The following is a 21,530-nucleotide window of genomic DNA, read 5'->3' as shown; positions in this document are numbered from 1 at the left end:
AGTTGGGCTTATTGAATCTTGGAAGTTTGGACAGAATTGGCCTGCAAGGTCCAAATTCTCCATGCAGGTCATAAAAGTTATGAAAGGGTTTATACATTCATGAATGTGCTTTAAATTGTCCTTGATCCATGGGTAAATTATAATATTTTTGTTGAGAGGTCTTGTAGGAAAGAGACAGGTGCTCATATCATGTCTGGTACATGCCCATCTTTTAGCATATTCTTAGATTACTTGAATATGAAAAGCCCCTTCCCCCCCAGACACAGACTGATTCTGGTGGAGCTGCCGTCTTCCTTGATGTGTAGACAGCAGTCTCAGTCCCATCTGTACCATGTGGGCTTTCTCTGCACGGATTCACTGAAAGCATGCTTGAACCCTGTGTTCACAGCTTCCTGCATTTTCTGCAATCTTCTCCCCTACCTCTCCTTCCTCTGACCACACCCACCTGTACATGGAGTTTATCCCTACATTTAAGTCCTACATTTAAGTGCCACAGTCAAGTCCTAGCTGTCCTGTGCTAGCCTTTACTACTGAGAGAGCAATTCGTTCTAAGAACAGCATTTCCGAGCCAGAGACTATACAACTCCTAAAAACCAGGATATTCTTAGGGAGCCTCTGGAAGAAGACAAGGTCAGAAGGGGCCATAGAAAAAAGGTTGAAAATTGCTAATGCAGAATATACATAGCTACTTGTGGGGGAGCTGTCCATGGTCTATAAGCATTGGCAACTGTCCACCTCTTAGGGAACTATTGACAACCTAAAACAGAATCACTACACTTATTTTTCATTGCCCTTTTACAATTGTAAAATAGTAATAGTAACAAAACAAAATAGTGATTTTGTTCCTATTATACAATATAGTATCATACCAAATGATCTTGAAATGGATTTTATTTTAGTCAAATACTTGGAATTAAGTCTGCTCTTTGTTTAATTGTTTTTAATGAGTTCTGTTCTTTTGATTGATTTAAGCAATTTTGCCAGATACTTTGTACTTGGTCCCACATTTGGATGGATTCTTAATAATTAATCTCGAAGGAAGATGAAGAATAAATAATAGGTAACAACAACTCTTGGGATTGAAGAAAGAATAAAAGAATAATTTCTAACAATTGCTTAGGTTTTCTTACTATCAAAAATTGCTTGAAGTTTAATTCTTTTGTGTTTATTTTTATAATTTAAACTGAATGCATACTGTTTGTTTTAAAAATTAAACATCACTCATATTTCTATACAAATATATGCTCTATTGAAATGAAAATTGCCCAGTCATGTTGATTTTATGGGAATTGGGGGAATTCTCCCTAATGGGAATATTTAGTTGAAAGCTAAAAAATAATAGTATATCCTCTATTTTTTTCTTTTTTTTTTTGAAAAAGCTGGACCTGTGATCTGCAGAATGCTGAGTTACCCCCCAACTCGCCGGGCTTTAATTGTGGGGTGTGGTCTGCAAATGTTCCAACAGCTCTCAGGCATTAACACCATCATGTATGTATGTCTTTCTGGCTTTTTACTGACTCGATTGTAAGCAATTATTGTACATGTAAAAATAATAAGTCTCTTGGTGACTTGTAATTATTTAAATGTATAGAATTATCCTTTTGGAAGATACTTTTTGGCTTTTAAAATCCTACCAGTTTATAATACAAGGAAGTGATCGATTGCTTGGTGGAATAATCTTTGACTTTGATCTCAGACTATTTAATATTGGACCTATACAAATGTGTTCTGAGCCAAGATGTGTCCATACAAACCATTTCTTCATGCCGACTATGCAACAAACATAAGTGATTGGCTGTGATGTCCAAGTTTGCGTTCAGGTAGTCAGTTGCATATACAACACATGCCCACTGGCACATAGACACACTTTGAGAATCTGACTTACTCAGCACCTCGGTGGGTTGTAACTTCATGGAGCACATTTCTGGTTAGCGTCCTTTACTACATCCTCACCTGGTCTGGCAAGGCCTGAGTGGGGAAGTTTGTGTTCTGGAGGGCCATGATATGCAGGACTTGTGTTCTCTGCAGGTTGGAGAGCCAGGATGTGCCTTTATGTCCTCGGTGGAGTGATGCGTGTGCAGCTGGATGACTGTTGACTTACCTACCTAACATTTTGGTTTCTGGGGATCTTTTCCTTTGTTCTGCTCATTACTAGACATTTAAGTTGGACGAGTTTGAAAGTGTAGGTAACGGTTTCTGTACTTTTTCTTCCTCATGAACAAGATGAGAAGTTGTGTGGTGACTCCTGCTCATGGGTATTTCACACTTCTTTGTGATGAGTGTGACAGGTGCTGAGAATGATATGCATGTTTCAGGAAAATGTTCTCTTCAGGTCCTGCTTTTCTCTGTGAGATGAGCGTGCATGGGCGTTGCGTAAGATCAGGGCATGTGCATGTTGGTGAGATCAGGGGTGTGAATGTTGATGAGATAGGAATCTAAGTGTCAGTGAGGTCAGGGATGCAGGTGTTTGGTGAGGTAAAGTAGGTGTTAATGCTCATGAGATCAGAGGTGCGAGCATTTTGTGGAATCAGGGTGCAGTGAGAGACTCCTGATGCCCTGTACCAAGTCCAAAGTGCTCCTAAGAGAATTTATGGCCGTTACACCACAGGTGAGAAGTTAGACCCCTGAGTTATTGAGTGCAGGTGAGTCACTCCTGGGTTATAAAGTTCAGACCAACCCTATTTCTTTGACATGAACACCTGTACCAGTTCCCATGCAGGTGGGAACATGTAAAATGTTGCATACTGAATGGGCTCTTACTGGCTCTGCCTATGTATTGAGTTCTTCCCCTTGTTCTACGGTCTTCAATGAATCATGAATTTTGTCTCTTCCAGTGGACCATAGTTCTTAATCAGGGAAAATATTAATCATCTTATTTTGTTCTTAAAATATTACTCTGTGAGACTAGATTCTGTTTTTCTTGGTACACATTTCAGTGCTTTATTTCTAGCTTCTTCACCTATAAAGGGGACTCTAAATCCAGGCTCAAAACTAATTTTCTGAAGAAATTGTTTTTGTGGATTCCATCTTTTACCCTGATTTGTGTAAACTTGAAATATGAGACATTTTTAACTTTTCAAAAGCTTATAGGAAGATCACATGGAAAAATATTGAAAGACAAATAACTTTCCACTTGCATTTATTTTTTCTTTTCTCTCCCCTTAGCTTTTAAAATTATATTTCAGAGAAGGAAAGGTTTTCTTCTTAGAAAATGTAATTTTCTCATTCTCTACCATGAAAAATGACTGTGTGTACATAATGCATTTTATATTTGTTTAATAACTCATGTTTGTGTCCTAAGATAAACCTAATCTCCTTTTATCTTATCTGTTAAACATCTTTTAGCTTCTTAAAATCACCACGTCCTTCAACACATCTTTTACTTTATTAACTTTAAACAAGCAACTAAATAGATTTTTTTCTATTCACAAGACAGAAAATAGCAAATGCATTCTGAGCTTTCGTGATAGATAGTTGGCATTATTGCACTGACCCGTATAGATCTACAGCTTGTTTCCACAGCTGTCAGGAGAAAAGGAAATAATAAACAAAGATGAAGTTGGAAAATTTCAAATTATCATTGTCATCTATTCTAAACCCTAATCTGATAACTAGTACCTATCACTGCTGCCACAATCAGCTTTCTCTGTCTTGAAGTTCTCCTAATTGGGTTTGTTTTCACTGGAACCTTTCTGACCTCTTGGATCTTGGTGCCTGTTATCTGCAACTCTGGGAAATTCTTATTGATGATTTCTTTATTATTTTTTCATCACATTGGCCTTCCTTTCTTCAGGATCCCTGATAATTCTTACATCGTTCCTATTTATTTCTTTTCACTGGGAACACTGGCATGCCTATCAGTAGCCTTTATTTAAATTACCTTTTAAGTGAATTAAGTGGGCTTTATGCACATTTGGAGGAACAAATGGCCTTTCAAGTCAAAAACAAAGGCTAAAATATGTTTTCTGCATGCAAACACCCTTTGTCTGCAACATGAGCAAACTGCTGCATCTATGCTGACACCTGTATTTGCATCCCATGGCATTGCTGAGACCATACTGGCATGGCCACAATCACCCTTCATGCCAGAGTCCTCTTGCTACTAGAACTTCAGAGATAGTCAAAACATCAAACTCCCTGAGCAAGCAAATGCAGATGCTCTCCCTATGTGGAGTTTGACTGTGGTCTCTGTATTTCGGGCAGATCTTTGGAACACAAGTTCTGTGGTTTGAGTTCTGAGTTCCTTCTTTCCCAGAGTAGCTGAACCAAGTTGGTCATTCTGTCCAAGTTCGTGGTGGTTCTTCCTGGGCCTGATAGAATTGCAGGATTTTAAATGCTATTAAGTTGCTCAATAGGGAGACAAACAGTCTGATGACATTCATTAATGGCAGTGAGATAATGATGGTGGCTCTGCTCGCACAGACTCATTCATTACTCAAATAGGGTTATTTCTAACTGGGCAAACTGAATATGCAGAAGGATAGAACATGATACCAGAAAACTTGAGTGTGTCAAGTGAACTGAAAATGCAGGTTCCACTAGTTTCAGGTGTAGAAGTCATAGCCACCTCCTCCTGGGTCTCCCAGGGGCCCCTTCCAGTGACTCTTCCAGTGCCTTCAGGCTCTCCCTTCAGGCTCTTTCCACAGCTGCTTATCCAACTACATGTGAGAGATTTAATTCTACACATAACTAAGAGCCGGAATTGGCATCAGTGCCCTCATAGAGTTTCTTCAGAATTTTGTTTTGTTTTGGGGGTCCATGACCAGCAGTACTCACGACTTGCTCCTAGCTCTGCTCTCAGGGATCAGTATTGGTAAGGTTTGGGGAACATAGTGGTGCCAGAGATCAAATCTGGGTTGGCTTTGTAGCAAGTGCTCTACTCTCTCCACTGTCACTACCTGCTCTACTGATCTCTCTGGCTTCAGAATTTTTGAACTTGTTGGATTTTACATGAAAGGCACTGAATTACCCTTAGAGTAAAAGGCAATTCCCTGTTCCTCATTTCCTGGCAAGCCCTATGGCTGGAAACTCGAACCCTGGAAGCTGTACCACCTGCCCAAGAAACCAACTGTTTCTCATGATATGATACTGATATCAGGATACATGATATGTTTTTTTGTTTTTTTTTTTTTTTTTGGCTTTTGGCTTTTGGGTCACACCCGGCAGTGCTCAGGGGTTACTCCTGGCTCCATGCTCAGAAATTGCTCCTGGCAGACTCGGGGGACCATATGGGATGCCGGGATTCGAACTGATGACCTTCTGCATGAAAGGCAAACGCCTTATCTCTATGCTATCTCTCCGGCCCCAGGATACATGATATGTTTTAAAGGAGAAAGAACAAGCAAAAAAATTGCATTTCTTCAGAACTAGACTACATCACTAATGACCATGCATAGCTTTTTACAGAAGCCTTAGGGATATCTGTGAGTATTACCACATCATCAGCAAATGTGATGTTGTCATTTCTTAATTTCCCATTTGGATTCCTTCTATCTTGTCTAATTTCTCTGGCTAGGACTTCCAACACCTTATTGGGATAGAAATGGTGAGAGTAGATATTGTTCAAAGTTATTTCAGATCTTAGAGGACAAGTCTTCAGGGGTTTTTTGTTTCATTTTGTTTTGTTTGTTTGTTTATTTTGGGTTGCTTTTTTTTGGGGGGGTGGGAGTTTGGTTTTTGGGTCACACCCAGAGGTGCACAGGGATTACTCTGTGCTCAGAATTCGCTCCTGGCAAGCTCAGGGGACCATATGGGATGCCAGGATTTGAACCACTGTCTGTGGTGGATCTGCTGCATGCAAGGCAAACACCCAACCACTGTGCTATCTCCTGCCCCTGTTTTTTTTTTGTTTGTTTTTGCTTTTGGGGCCACACCCTGAGGCGCTCAGGGGTTACTCCTGGCTGTGTGCTCAGAAATCACTCCTGGCTCGGGGACTCTAAGGGACATCTAGGTCCGTCCTGGATCTGCCGAGTGCAAGGCAAACACCCTACCACTGTGCTATCTGACTCCAAGTCTTCAGTTTTTGACCATTGACCGACCATCATGTGGATGGGGATGTGGATGTTTAGCTCCGCTAATTGGTAGTTTTTTCCTGTCTCCTTTGGTTGACTTCTAGTTTCATACCAATATGACTGTGATGTTTGATACAATTTTAATTTCCATAAATGTATTGAGTGTTTTTTGTGTTCTAATGTATGATTTGTTCTTTGGTGCCCATGGCCTCACATGTGCAATGCAAGCATCCTACTACTGAGTTCCATCCTTGACCCTTGATCTGTTCTATGAGCACTTGAATGTGAATTCTGATATTTTGAGATATAATATTTGAAATTATATATTATTATCTAGTATTTCATCTAAAGTATTTTTCCCTTGTTGATTCTCTGGCTAGATGATCTGTCTATGCTATGTGTAAGTAGGAAAGTTCCCTGATGTTGTAGTGTCTTTAGCTAACAGTGTTACCCCACTAAGCTCTGTTAATATTTGCTTTATGTACCCCCATGGTCTTACAATAGGTGACTATATGTTAATAAGTGGTCGTGTCTTTCTGTGGCATTTATCCTGTTATCAAGTATTATATATTGTTCATCTTAGTTTCTGGAACTTTGTTTTACCTGATATGAGTATAGTGGTTTCTGCCATTTTTGTTTTCCATTAGCCAGGTTACTAGTTCGGTAACTTTATGTTAAGTTTCTGCTTGCCTCCACAGTGAGTGAAGCTGTTGTGAGCAGCATGTTCTGTTTTTTGGATTGGCCAATTCAATTCATTTACATTAAAGGTCATGATTGCTGTGTGAGGGTTTGCTGCTGCCACTTTAGCCTTTGCTTTCTGCTTTTAGTTCCTTGTTCCCATGTGTGTTTGTGTATGTGTGTTTATGTGCTTTTGTTTTGGGGGGTAAGGCCTTTATTTCTTCTTAATATTTGAAAGATAGTTGTGAAGGACAAGACTTTGGATTAGAGATTGCTTGAGTATTCTGAGTGAGACATCTTTCCAGTAGAATTTCATCTACTGAGAGCCTGCTGGGAGAACTGCCTGTTACCTCCTGCTTTACCTGTCCACCTTCAGTGGTCTTTGTTTGGATTCTGAATAGATTTATGACTACATCTTGGTGTGTGTCTTGGCATTTGTAGAAATAGGTGAGGCACAGCCAGAAAGGAGTAAGCACTGCCAGATGTGGCCCTAAAACAAGTGTGAGCAGGCCATGAAATGTCATAAAAATTTTTACATAAATGTGTAGATTCTTGAATAGTTCCTTATGCTCATTTAAATACTTAATTCCTTTTTATAGTATTTAAAAGGCACATGAAAAGTACTGATGTTTAGTTATTGTGTGTATTCAGCAGGTGTAAGAAATGCATTCCCTGAACTGAGTTACTATGGTTACATTTAAAAAAGGATTGACGTTCACTGGTGAAAGAAAGTCTAAGAAGCTGAAAGACTGAATTAAAAAGCATTCATTCAGCTCATGTGATTACTGAGGCTTGTTTCAGGTAGGTCTTCTAAGGGCACCTAATAAGGACAGCATATTCCCCACTGTGCATAGTGTAGAAGGGATTTTTTAAGAGCTGTTTTCCAAAGGACAGCACATCCTCCAAGTGGCCAGTCTGGCCCTATTGCCAGACTGCAAAGCAGACACCGGCACACCCAGGTTTTCTGCAACATGAATTCAGGTAAACAAAATATTATGTTGTCCATACTGAATGACTGGGTGGCATCAGAGTAAGGTGGGTAACCTGACAAATGACTAGTCTCTTCCCACCTAGCTAGATCTGGAAAAGCTATTCTTTCTAGTACGTTAGGGACATTCCGGTAAAAAAAAAATTTTGTCTTAGGCTTTAGAGCATTATTAGTGTAGGTTATTTTGTGAAAAACTTTTTACTTAAGGATCCACATTATCAATGTATTCTGGTGAAATATGAACCATGTTGATATACACTTTTTCATTCTATTTTATTTTTACTGTTTACCTAGTTAAAGTATTCCAGTACAAGTAAAGCTAAAAAGCCTTCCATAAAAAAACAGAAATGACAATAGTTGAAATTCAAATCAGCATGTTTGGGATTTAAATGTTTCCCCACATCTATACAGTAGTTTACATATTTATGTTTTTTCCTAAAATATTACTTAAATACCATAGTTTTCAAAGTTGTTCATAATATAACATTGTTTCAAGTATTCAGTGTTCCAGCACCATTCCTACCACCAGTGTAACACTCCCTCCTCCATGTCCCAGTTTCCCACCCACCCACCCAAGTGTGCCCCCTTAGCAGGCACAAAATAATTTATTTTATATTGTTAACAAAAGGGTAAGTAGAATTATCCAAAAGTAGTTAAGTAAAACAAGATTAGTGGAAATTGTTTTTTATCACACACACAAAATTTATATTTAAAGTTGGCATCAGAAAATTTACTGAGCTATTTGTTGTTAATGATGTTGTCATTTATTGAGCTTAGTGGGGTTCTGTATTATTTTCCTACTTAATTTGCTTTATTCCTACTGAGTTATCAATATTGTAGAATTTGGAGGTGCCATATGCTCCAAGAGCTGTAGAATTAGAATGATTCTTTGACTTGGCATCTCTTGAGATTAAGTTTTGAAACTGTAAAACTGGGCTGTTAATATGACATAGGCTGTGAGGTATGGCTGTGGCTGCTGGGCAGTATAGAAGACTTTAAAAATAAGAGCTGGGGCCCATAGAGATAGCACAGTGGCATTTGTCTTGCAAGCAGCCGATCCAGGACCAAAGGTGGTTGGTTCGAATCCCGGTGACCCATATGGTCCTCCGTGCCTGCCAGGAGCTATTTCTGAGCAGACAGCCAGGAGTAACCCATGAGCACTGCCAGGTGTGGCCCAAAAACAAAAACAAAAACAAAACAAAACAAAAAACTAGGAGAAGTGAAAGGGTAGTTAGGAAAGGATTAGCATGTCTTGTCCTAGGTCTTAGACTTTCATATAATAGATTTCTACTCATCAGTTTCCTGCTTTCTTGGGTCCTGTGCCCCATGCTAAAGTGCTTCTTCCACAAACCTTACCTATTTTTATGAAAAAGGAGGTAGATGTGCTAATTTTGCTATATTATTCCAGTACTTTGGGGGGAGTAGAGTAGATGTTGAAGTGCTAACACATTGAAACTTTTTGCATTTGTTTTCCTATATTTGCTTCCTTTATATTTTGGGTTTTGGATGTTTGTTTTTTTTTTAATATATTTTACTGTAATATATTTGATTTTCAGGGGATTTTTTAAATTTTATTTTTGGGCCACACCCGGTGACGCTCAGGGGTTACTTCTGGCTATGCACTCAGAAATCGCTCCTGGCTTGTGGGACCATATGGGACGCAGGGAGATTGAACAGCAGTCCATCCTATGCTAGTGCAGGCAAGGCAGACACCTTACTGCTTGCGCCACCACTCCGGCCCCTATACTTTTTTTAAAGAAGTTATCATTTCTACTATTTTAAGTGTACAATTTAATGACATTTTGCTTTATAATAGATTACCTCCAGTACCAATACCCCTCTTTCTCCTGAACTTTATATCACCACAGACAGCTTATATCAGTGACGGCTAACCTTTTTGAGCCCGAGTGCCCAAACTGCTTTACAAAACCAAAGAATTTCCTCAAAGTGCCAGCACGTCCTCCCAGTGGCCAGTCTGGCCCTATTGCCAGGTGAGCTGCAAAGCAGACACCGGCACACTCGCCTCCCACCACGCCGCCTATCTTAATTGCGGACCTTTCTGCGTGCCAGCTGCAAGGCCTTCGCATGCCACAGCTGGCACGCGTGCCGTAGGTTCGCCATCACTGGGCCCTATACCCCTTGAGCAAAGCTCCTCAGCTCCTCCTTTGATCCCTAGAGAGCCTGTTTCATGCACCTGTTGTAGATGTCCCACAGAAGTGGCCAACTCACTTGGTTTAGCTTCCTGTTTCTAAGATTTCTCCTTGTGGCATCAGAATGCCTCTGTTCTTGGTGGCTGACTGGTACGCCATGGTGTAAATAGATGTACCACATCTTTCATATCTTAGAGGACAAGGTGGGCACTGACTTATGTCCACTTTTAGATCGCCGAGAATAATGAGCACTGGACTTGATCATTCAAGCATCTGTCTCCCTGAGTACTTTTTTTTTTTTTTTAATTTTTTTCTCCCCTCTTATTTTGAGGACAGTGTTAAGACTGGTCTTCCTAAAATAGACCATGATATAGGAAATGGAAGCTAAGTTGCAATATATTTAACTCCACTTTGCATGGCAGGAAGCAAATTCAAAAATAGAGTGAAAGGAAATGGACTGCCCTATGTTAGAATTCATGGGTGTCTATTGTTTGGAGCTCAAATAATGCCTTCTTTGGGGGGGTTGGGGGAGGGAGGCAAACCCAGGAGTACTACTCAGAGATGATTCCTGGATCTGTACTCTGGAATAACTCCAGGTGGGCTCAGAGGACCATATGGGGTGCCAGGGATGAAACTTAGGTCAGCCATGTGCATGGCAAGCACTCTGCCTATTGAACTAATGCCCCATTTCTGAGCAGCCTTCCTTTCTATCACCTCAGACAGTGTAGGAAGGGCGGTAACATTTGCAGTAGTGAGAGCTTCTGTCAGTGGGACAAACACTGGCAGCCAGGCACACAGGCCATGCTGGACACCCCCTCCCACTATGGGGGTCAGCCCCAACTAACCACAAGACAAGGTGTCACAGCAGGCTCAGCTGGGTTGAGGAAGATTCTCCCTGTCAGAATTCAGAGGCTTGAGAGATATTATCAGAACAGTCTTGAGTAGTTATAACAGGAACTTACCACATCTGAGCCCTGAAACCAGCTTCTGTTAGGGGCTCTGCCAAACCCTCTTCATGCTAGTATCTGCAGAAGGGGTGGGGATGACTGGATGTGAAGGCCTAGACCACCTCAGCAGCTAGCGACCATGATCCCACTTGCTTGGAAAGTCAGGGTTACCTCCCAGCAATAGGCTTGCTATTTCCACAGAGGACTGCCATACCTATGTCTCAACAGCAAATCTGGGCCTTCCAGGCTTTCCTACGTAGAATCTTGGCTTTACCTGGGCCCTGGACAGACCCAGGGACATAGGACAAAGCCTCCTCTTCCCACCCAGGTGCCAGATTTCCTTCTCCCCAGGAACTGGCTGTTGTGTCACTCCTAGAATCAAACACATCCCCAGAGGCCATGCTGTCACCATTTTCCCAGTGAGTGTTTTTAATTTATGATGATGTTGGGATCAGGGTGCCTGCTGAGGTGGTATTGATGGGTTCCAGGAGATATTAGAGGAAATGAGGTGAGCTTACAAGTGCTTCTCTCCCAACATGAGGGAAAGAATCCTTAACCTTTGCTGCCAACACTGTTTATCACAGGATGACAGTCAGCAAGTGTTGCCGAATGCACGCCGGGGACTGTCTAACTGGCAGCTGACAGTTCCAGTTCAGGACTGGGGCTTCAGCTACACTGCTGCAAGGTGTTTTTTTGACACTGCCTTGTGATTTCCCCAGCAATAATGCGTGTACATACGTTTTTTCTTGTTTATAAAGGGCCTCAATGCAGAACACCCACCACCACCACCACCACCACCATCACCACCACCACCACCAGCAGAGCAAAGGAGCAGACAAAGCAAAAGTTCTGGCAATGCTATTGACATGTGTGCTGGCCTATATTGTCCCACTGTGCTGGTTTTCTCAGTGCTTGAGCTGACCCACATGTTCTGTCAGCACAGTGCACTGACCTGCTTGCAAAGGCTTTGAGACATGGTCCTCCTGCAGTTTCTTTTGATTGATATTTGGTTTTCCTCCTTGTTGATTCATTTCTCCCAGAAAGTGAATTTTTATTGAGTTCTTTTTTTTATTTGCTTTTCAACTCCAGAGGCAAAATGCTTTGAATGTTCTCGGGGGGGGGGGGCGGGGGGGATCAGAAAACTTTTGGAAACAGTTGGGACTAGAAGGCAGGTGTTCTGTGACTGAACTGATGATGTCATCAAGTCTTCTTCTCACAGATAGTAGCCATGACTCACAGCCAGTTAGCAAGCTCAGGTCACATGCACCCTGATTCCCAGTGTCTCTCCGTGACGCTGGCCGTGCGGGGCTGGAGTCGTCACTGGGTTATTTTAATCATGACTCCTAGCCCTTTGATGAGCCAGCATGGTGTTGGTATTTTTAACCTTGAATTCTGTGCTTGTTCCTGCGTGATGCTCATATCAATCCTGGTTACTTTCTGGCTATTTTTAAGTTCCCTGAAAGAGCACAATGAATGTCAAGCTATTACTCACTGAAAGTTGATGGCAACATTTTGTCCTGGTGTTTGTGGGGAGTGGGGACACATTGAATTGTGTTCAGTGTGTCTTCCTGGCACTGTGCTCAGGGATCACTTCTGGAGGGCTTAGGGACAAAAGGGCTGCCAAGGATTGAACTGAGGTCTCTGTGTAAAGACAAGTTCCCTACCCACTGCAGTATGGCTACAGGCCCTGTGGAAAGGCCTTTATTTCATGAACTTCCATGACCTAGAGCCTGCAGGGCCCCTTGGCTATGAGATTCAGCATCAGCTCTGACCTGTGGATGTCCTCCTGGAGGGTCTTGTGTGTCTGTCTGCCCAGAGGGTTCATTCTCCTGAGTCTGTGTCTCTTTATCCTTTAGAGGGGTTCCCTGCTCAAGGGGATAAGGGGGTTCTCTGAAAATCACTTCTATAATATAGTTGTTCTGATTTGGTCAGATATTGGCTGTGACTTATTTTCATTCCTCACTTGCCTTTTTTTTTTTTCACTTGTTAGCAGATAAACTATGCTGGTGGTAGTTGTTTGTTCATATTTCTCTGCCATAAATAGTAGTGGATTGGCTGTCCCCACTCTTCACCATGGCCATCCTTTGGATCTTCCATGCCAACACCCTTCTGCTCCAAGTGAATGCACATCTGCCCATCGTTCTGTTTGCTTGGTGGCTGGATGGTGTCTCTGACTGGTCCCTTAGTATTCAGATGGTCTGTGCACTTCCTTTCATCCTTTCGATTGCCTGATTTCATTCTGCATGTTTATATTCTCCCTCACTATTGAAGACCATTATACTATTACACTGTTGAATACTCTGATGACCGCTGCCTCTTTCTCTGGCAGACTCAGGTCTACCACTGAGGGGTTCACCTGGGGTTGGAGTGGTTTCTGTATAGTAAGATACTTACTGTTCTATACTAGACAGGTTCTGCCTCCTTCCATCCTGGCATCTGTGTGTAAAGATCTTCATTCCTGCTGCCCTGGCTTGTTACCTCAAGTGGGGTGGGCTCCTGGGATCCATCTATTACTTCAGGTTTGCTTTCCTCTGATTCTCAGACTTACTAGTGGTACAGAATTCTCTTGCATGATTTTCTATTCTTTGGTTTTCCCTTCTCTGTTGATTTTTCTGGCTTTTGTTTATTTGGAGGTGTAGTTAATGTATTTGTGTTAATGGTCACTGAAGTCAGTCCTGAAAATAATGCAGAGCTGTCACTTGTCTTTGTCCTGGAGGTATCTGAACATGAGACATGTCTGGGCTTGGGGCAGAGACATTTCCTGGGTGAATCCCTTTCTTACACCTCAGTCTTCCAATCTCACCAGATCAATCAGTTGCCTCTTACTGCCAGTGTCTTTGCACAGAAGTGACTGAATTGTCCTCAGTATCTTCCTGTGCCTCCTCATACCTTCCGCTTGCTGTTTTGTCTCTTGGGGAGCAGGCCTGCACTCTGCCCAGCTAGGCATTCAGGAGCACCTGAAGGTGCTCCTAAACACTTAATAAAAGAGTACAGGAAGAGCCAAGTCTCTTCTTGTTTCTGAGGACAAGGGCCTGTCCCGACATTGCTGTCCCATCTCCATGTGAGCTGGAGCAAAGTTACAATCAGGCTGAGGTAATGGCGAGTAAAGACATAGGCAGCAGTCCTGAGGCTTTCTAGAGGATTGTGTTGTGAGATATGTCTATTTCTGTTTCCATGATGGTATATTTTGGGGGTGTCCTCTTAGCACTCAAAGCGAGGGTCTTTCATGTACTATTTCACTGAAATGTCACCCTCTACCATAGAGAGTTTCTGAAACCTACTGCTAGTAGACACAGGCACATTACAAATTTTATAGGGTTCACTGAGAGCCCTGGGCTTCCTTTTTTTTTTTTTTTTTTTTTTTTTTTGGTTTTGGTTTTTGGTTTTTGGTTTTTGGGCCACACCCGGTAACGCTCAGGGGTTACTCCTGGCTATGTGCTCAGAAGTTGCTCCTAGCTTGGGGGATCATATGGGACACCGGGGGATCGAACCACGGTCTGTCCAAGGCTAGCGCAGGCAAGGCAGGCACCTTACCTTTAGCGCCACCACCCGGCCCCCTGGGCTTCCTTTTTTGATGAGAAAACTCATCCTGGGTATTGAGTATTTTGTACCTGGGTATTGAATTTTAATACTGAGAATAAGTCTTTGGAATCTTCTATATAGGAAATTAACTCACAGAATAAATATTTTATGTTTCTCAATTAAGAAAGCTAAATAAGGAAGTCAGAATTAAACTGTTCACTAGGTCTGTAAATGATTTATAAATATTATCTGTTCTTTCATCATTTTATTTCTGATGAATTTTTATGAATATGTAAACGTATATTTTAATATTGGCTCAGTTTATGAGGCAACTGAATAGAATGACTTCCTGTTTAACAGGTTTATGAATTTTTAGAATTGGCAGGATAATCACAAAGGATTAGTGGAATGCAATAATTTCAACTTATAATACTTTTAATATAATGGTATTTAAATAGAGTAAAACTTCTTATTTGCCTTGAGGATAGGATATCTTTTCCAATTTTCTCTTTCAAAATAGTTCACTATAGACCATGGAAGAAATCTAAATAAGAGGCAGAAACAAAGCAGTGACTTTTTCCTTTGTAAAAACTATGCAATAAATATGCATTTTTATTCCCAAATAGAAAAAAAATAGGTTTATCATACTTTCTTTGTCTTTTGAGTATCCTTTGCTTCCGGGGGAAGTAAAAAAGCCAACTTTACTATATGAACCTTCTTTTAAAATAAGTATAGAGAACATACACCCCCCTTTGTTTAAGTAACTCTTACTTTTATAAGAATTTTAGTAATTTATTTAATATTTACTTGGCATGAATCAACGCAACTGGAATTCTCGGCCACTACCCAGCCTCAGCCTCTTGGTTGCCTGGCAACACAGGATAGAGCAGAGACCCAGAGAACAAAACACAAAAAAATAGACCAAACTATCTCAGAAACCAATGAAATGAAGCATTTGTTTCCAGGGTAAAAAAAAAAACAACACAGGAAGGTACCCAATAATACATAGCAGATTGCACATGTGACATGTGTTAATGCATACACACTAAATCTCCTAAGAGTCGTAGGGTGGTTATTGCGATGGAATTTAAGCAACACACTTACCTACTTGGGCAAATAGAGATGACAGTTCACCTCATCATTTATCCATGAGTCTTGTACTTACTGCCTAAGGGCAACTGGCAAAGGCCTGTGCTTGAAGAACGGAGCTTGCTTACCTAGCAAGTCTCTCTGTACTGATAATACGGAGGTATCTTTAGAATTGAAGATGCTTTTCAGATTATAAAAATAATCTTAATCGGGCCGGGAAGGTGGCGCTAGAGCTAAGGTGTCTGCCTTACAAGCGCTAGCCAAGGAACGGACCGCGGTTCGATCCCCCGGCGTCCCATATGGTCCCCCCAAAGCCAGGGGCGATTTCTGAGCACATAGCCAGGAGTAACCCCTGAGCGTCAAACGGGTGTGGCCCAAAAACCAAAAAAAAAAAAAAAAAAAAAAAAAATAATCTTAATCAACTGTTTGATTTCACTTGAAAAATAAAATTATAAATATAATGTTGGTGCCAGATATAATTTAGCAGAAATTATTACTCATCAGAGCCAAAGAGATTTTGATTAAAACTCTCAAAGGATCATTCATCTGTGAAAGGCAGTGGGAGGAGTTGCTGTGGAAGTGTGGAGATTTTTACTGGGAGCTTTAATAAAAGGCTAGTGCCTTAACAGCTGTTTTAATTTGTAGCAGGACAGTTTTTCTTCACACTGAAAAGATTAAAAAAGGTATCGATGATTGTTCCTGAGATTTATCTGACTCTGTTTCTGCAGAGTCTCAGAATATTAATATTCATAGGCTTTCAATGGCACAAAAGGTAGCATCGAACATTGAAGGCAGTACTGTTGGCAAAACATTCCTGGGGAAAGCCACAACACATGCTGTCCTCTTATTTAAATGCCGTAGCGAAGGTAGCATTCTGAAGACTTCTTTGTCAGTAAGAGGACATGCCTCCAACAGACCCTGCTCTTCTCAAATATGATTGAAATCCTAATGACACATGTCCCCAGAGCTGTATTCTTCTCAGGCTCCTCCTGCCAAAAACCCAGCGGAGCGAGTGTCACATACTGTGGTGGAAATCCAGAAGTTTTCCCTGATTCGAAGGAAGAAGACAAGTCTAGTTTACTATTTCTGTTCAGTGTTCTGTTGAAAGTTTCAGCCACAGCAATAAGATGAGAAACGGAAAATAGAGGGGCCAGGAAGACAGTACGCAGATCTGGAGTGTATGCTTTGCATGTAGGAGTTGCAGGTTTGATCCACAACACCTCATGGTCCTCCAAGGACCATTGGGAGTGGCTTTCAAGTGCCACCAAATGTTCCCACCTCCCAAAAAAAGAAAAAGAAATGAAGAATCCAAAACAGAAAAAAAATGTAACAATAAAATTGCTTCTGTTCACAGATGATACATCGTATATATAGAATCATTTATATCAAACCTGCTAAATATTATGACCTCTTGTATCAATAAAAGTGCTTCATGGCTGGGGTGGACGGTTAGGGCCACAGATTGTCAAGTTGTTCTAATCAGAGCATGTTGAAAGAACCCTCAGTCTAAAGGGGTGAGGAATGACACAAGGGTAACATGCTCTTCTGTGTGCAGAATTTCACTCTTTTTTTCCCTTTGAGTATGGGAGCTGTACCTGGAAGGCCTTGGGGACAACTCCTGAACTGTGCTTGGATTGCTCCTGGCAGTGCTCTGGGTGTGTTCTAAGGATTAAACAGGGATTGGCCAATGCGAGGCAGATGCCTTCACTCCAGTATTTTCTCCAGCTCTGCTGCCCTTCTAGAAGTTTCCTTTTTCTTCTGCTACATGCATAAAGATGAACCATGTGTTCAGTTCCCTGTGCAGTGAAGTCACAGCATCTGAGCATTAGGCCATTTGTACTGAGAGTCTGGAGAAGGCCATCAAGATTGTGGGTGCTGCTTCCACACAAATTCCCTGATTGTGCTCACTGTCCTGCCATTCCCTCTCCCAGATGTGGGTGTCTGTTAACTGGGTGGGATCCTGCAAACACTGCTGTGGGAGACACTGAGCACAGAGCAAGAAATAAACATGTTTAAAAAAAATATATAGCAAATTTGGCAGTGAATTATCCAGGTTGTTCTATGAGTTGAGGAGATTGAAGAGTCTCTCCCCCTCTTCCCAGCTCCCTCTGCCTGGTTTAGTCTATATGAACACTGTCCCTGGGCCCTAGATCCTCTCAGTTTATTGATCCTTCTCTCACAGGTACTACAGTGCCACTATCCTTCAGATGTCTGGTGTGGAGGATGACAGACTCGCCATATGGCTGGCCTCCATTACTGCCTTTACCAACTTCCTCTTCACGCTGCTGGGAGTCTGGCTGGTGGAGAGACTGGGCCGCAGGAAGCTGACCTTTGGGAGCCTGGCAGGTGGGTGTAGGAGGCAGTTTCTATCCTGTGCTTGTCTCTAGGATGATAGGTCAACAGGCCATACTAGAGTGTTCCTACCCAGAGCTTCTGCAAAGAACTGTGTCTGGGTTAGGAAAGGAAAATACAACTAGACTGTGATGATACTGAAACTATTAGGGGAATTTGAATTTGTAAAGGATGGCATTTGGCACTTACTATTTTGAATTCTACCCAAAGGTACAAAAGTAACCAGAATAATTGTTTTATTTTGTTCTTTCTTGGTATTCATAAAGTCACATCTTAACCTATTTGATTTTTAATTTGATAATATATAAAAGTAAACTTGGAACATTTTTTTCCCAAAACACTCTCAGCAGTGGCATAGTAGAACAGAACATTTTCTATGTTTAGAAAATGTAAAAAATCACAAAGCGGGCACAGATTGCTTTTGAATTTGACCCTGATTTAGGGTAGAAAGTAAGATTAGACTAAATGTGTTAACAATAGTAAACAAGAAAATGTTTCTCGTTTTTCAAGTGTCTTTAAAATCTGTCTGCTTGTTTTATTTTCTCCTTAAAATGGGCTTTCTCATTGGACATAATGAAGCCTGTCTCTATCTTCATTTTTATAAGGTCACATCGGAAAACTTTCTAATCTACTTCAAATTTACAAGCAGAGTCCTTCCTCTGATAGCTCCTTTTACGTTTATTTTAGAGTAAGAATACTTTTTTCCATTAAAATACGAAGCTTTGGGACCATCAAGAGAGATGATAGTACATGAGTTAAGACACTTGCCTTAACTGGTTTCACCCCCGATTTCTCATATAACTTCTGAACATGACCAGGATTGATCCCTGAGCACAGAGTCAGGTGTGGTCTCAAAACCAAGTACAAAGTTTCCAGACGAAAATTTCTAAATTCTGTTTTAACCAAAATTGCTTCACTCTCCCACTTTGATCCAGAAATCTCTTACCATGATTCTGGGATCTTCTTACTCCTGGATCCCTCTGGCTTCCTGTGTCACCCAGGTATCCCCTTTTTCCCATCAGAGGATCCTGCTCTCCCACCCGTGATCCATGAATCCTTTCTTCACCACAGTCCAAGTATCCTTGCTCTCCCATCATGAGCCATGGTCTTTCTCTCCTACTATGATCTAGAATCATCTCTGTCCACTGTCTTTAAAATGTATTTGGTTTAATATCTCCCAGGATTTTGCCTTAATATCTCCCAGGATAAGGAATAAAAACTTCATTGTGAACAGTATAAATCCCATATGTTAAGTATTAAATCCCCACTCAGCATGAACATTAATGTTGGTGTATATGCTCTTCTTTTCTTTCTGCACTATGGCCAAAACAGTAGTCTGAAATCTGAAAAGTTTATTTCCCATCAGAATGTCTCTCAGGGACTCAAACTGAACTTTTTTTATGTGCTAGAAATAATTTCTATTCCTGTTCCTTAATACTGAAGACATCTTCACCCAGATACTACTAAGGTGGATCGACCCATTTCATTTCTGACCCACATATCTTCAGAAACTATGATTCTTCCTTAATAAAAAATTGTTCTGTACCAGAGCGATAGCACAGCAGTAGGGTGTTTGCCTTGCACTCGGCAGATCCAGGACGGATCTGGTTTGATCCCCAGCATCCCATATGGTCCCTATAGCCAGGAGTAACTCCTGAGCATCACTAGATGTGGCCAAAAAAAAAAAAAAAAAAAAAAACCCTAAATAAATAAATGTTCTTCTAGCTCTTACTGACATGCCATGTTGGTTTCACTTTATCCTGGTTGGGTCTTTCTGGATCAGTTGCAGTTGCAATTAGGGTGCCTGCACTGCAGGCTCAGTGTTGGAACTGGGTCAGCCAACAGAGGTGAACACTGGAGTCTACTCTGGTCTCTGTGGAGTGAGTTTCCCTGGGGACCCGCACAGAGACTGGAAGCATTGTTTGAACCCAGTGAAGAAGCAACTCTCAGAAACCTAGCTCACCAAACTCAGTCCACTCAGATGAAGGTTATCAGCAATCTCGAGGGCTGGAAATACTTTACTCTTTTTGTTTCCAGGAACCACTGTAGCGCTCATTGTCCTGGCTCTGGGGTTTCTGCTGTCTGCCCAGGTATCGCCACATGTCACTCTCAAGCCAGGGGGTCCTACAGGCCAGAACGCTTCTTGTACAAGATACAGGTGAGCTTTCTGCTTTCTCACCCACATGGGGAAACTCTGTGTTTGCCTTATGTTCTCAAAAACTTGACAGCATGCTAGGCATCTGGGCCTATGAGGAAAGGGCAGAAAATCAGAGCAACCATAGAGAGGAGGGTTCCAGAATGGAGAGGATGACAAAGGAGGCCCCAAGAGTTAGATGATAGAAAGGGAGCACGTTTCCAGGAAGAGGCTCAGACACACACACACCCCAGGGAGCAGAAGACCCTCAGAGGGAAGAGAAAGCATCAGGAGAGAGTAGGTGCTCAAGAAAATGGACTTGTGAGCCCAGCCTGGAAGTAGCCAGGTTGCTATGGAGCCCATATGAGGTAGTGTGGGGGCAGTGACAGGTATTGCCTGGCCCAGTGGCATGTGCGTTCCATGGGTAATCAGGAGCTTCTTCAGTGATGGGACCCAGGTGCTGGTGGAATCCTAGCAAGTGTCCTCTGAGAGAACATCCTGGGAGCTGGAGATACTTGGTAGGAGGAAGAGGTGTGTGACCCTGTTGAAGCGAGCATGCGCATGGGCAGATGAGCCCAGAACAAACACAGAGAGCAGTGGGGACAGGCTTGACTAACTGAATGGATCAATGAATGCAGTTGAGAGAAGCAAGAATCAACATTAAGTGGATCGAAAAATGTAAAGTGAAGTGGGGGAAGAGATCATTTGTAGAGGGTGTGCACAGTATGGGGCAGTGACTAGACATGGTATCTGGCATGCACATGGCCCTTTTGGGTAACAATCCCCTTCATCGACATGTTCTCTGACTTTTTATAGAAATTGCTGCATTTTTGAGGAAAAAAATAGGCGTTCACCTCAGAAAATACTCCTCAAAAAATGTTTGAGGAATACTCCTCAAAAATAGGCAAACTCTGTTTGCTTTATGTTCTCGAAAACTTGACAACATGGTAGGCATCCAGGCCTATGAGAAAAGAGCAAAAAATCAGAGTAACCATAGAGAGAGAACCAGGGGGAGGAGGATTTCAGGATGGAGTGGTAGAGTCCAGAACAAGGGGAACCCTAGAAGTATATGAGCCATTGGGAGGAGGGTTCCAATAGAGGGTAGCAGGCAAAAGTAGGCAAAAGTGACATACTTTCCCCAAGTCTTCAGTCATCGGGTAAGGCCTGAGAATGAATAGTATTAGCTTCCCCTCCCGGGTAAGAATAAATAAGTCGCTCCAAATAGAAAAGATTTCCCTCCCAACAGGCTGCAGTCTTGGCTGAACACCACATACTGGCCTTTCTGCCCCAGGTCACTCCTCACAGTGGCAGGGGAGGATAAAGGCACCATGGCCTTCTTGATTGACAGGTTCCCAGCAGCCTCAGAAAGGGCTTGGGTTGCTTCAGGATGGGGGTAGACTTATTTAAAGTGAGTGGTGCTAGAGAGACAGTACTGTGGGTAGGCTGACCCAGGTTCAATTTCTGATACCCTAGATCAGGGGTCTCAAACTCAATTTACTGGGGGCCGCAGGAGGCAAAGTCGGGGTGATCCTTGAGTGCAAAGTCAGTAGTAAGCCTTGAACACTGGGGGGTGTGACCCAAACAACTAAAACAAAACAAAACAAAAAAAGATTTCTCTAGGGCAGGGCCACAAAATGTTGTATGGAGGGCCACAAATGG

The 21,530-nt window shown here is 42.0% G+C and overlaps 1 protein-coding gene across 1 annotated transcript in view; it reads left to right on the top strand.

The window, feature by feature from the left end:
• Positions 1-21,530, top strand: part of SLC2A13 (solute carrier family 2 member 13) — a 67,507-nt gene that overhangs the window by 35,509 nt on the left and 10,468 nt on the right. Inside the window, exons 4-6 of the mRNA XM_049783811.1 lie at positions 1,380-1,488; positions 17,568-17,731; positions 19,775-19,895. Coding sequence (XP_049639768.1) covers positions 1,380-1,488; positions 17,568-17,731; positions 19,775-19,895 — 394 coding nt within the window. The remainder of the gene's footprint in view (positions 1-1,379; positions 1,489-17,567; positions 17,732-19,774; positions 19,896-21,530) is intronic.

This window comes from Suncus etruscus, chromosome 11, assembly GCF_024139225.1.
Source record: "Suncus etruscus isolate mSunEtr1 chromosome 11, mSunEtr1.pri.cur, whole genome shotgun sequence".
Lineage (NCBI taxonomy): Eukaryota > Metazoa > Chordata > Mammalia > Eulipotyphla > Soricidae > Suncus > Suncus etruscus.
Note: the sequence above shows the minus strand (reverse complement) of the source record. Positions and strands in the feature narration are given on the sequence as shown.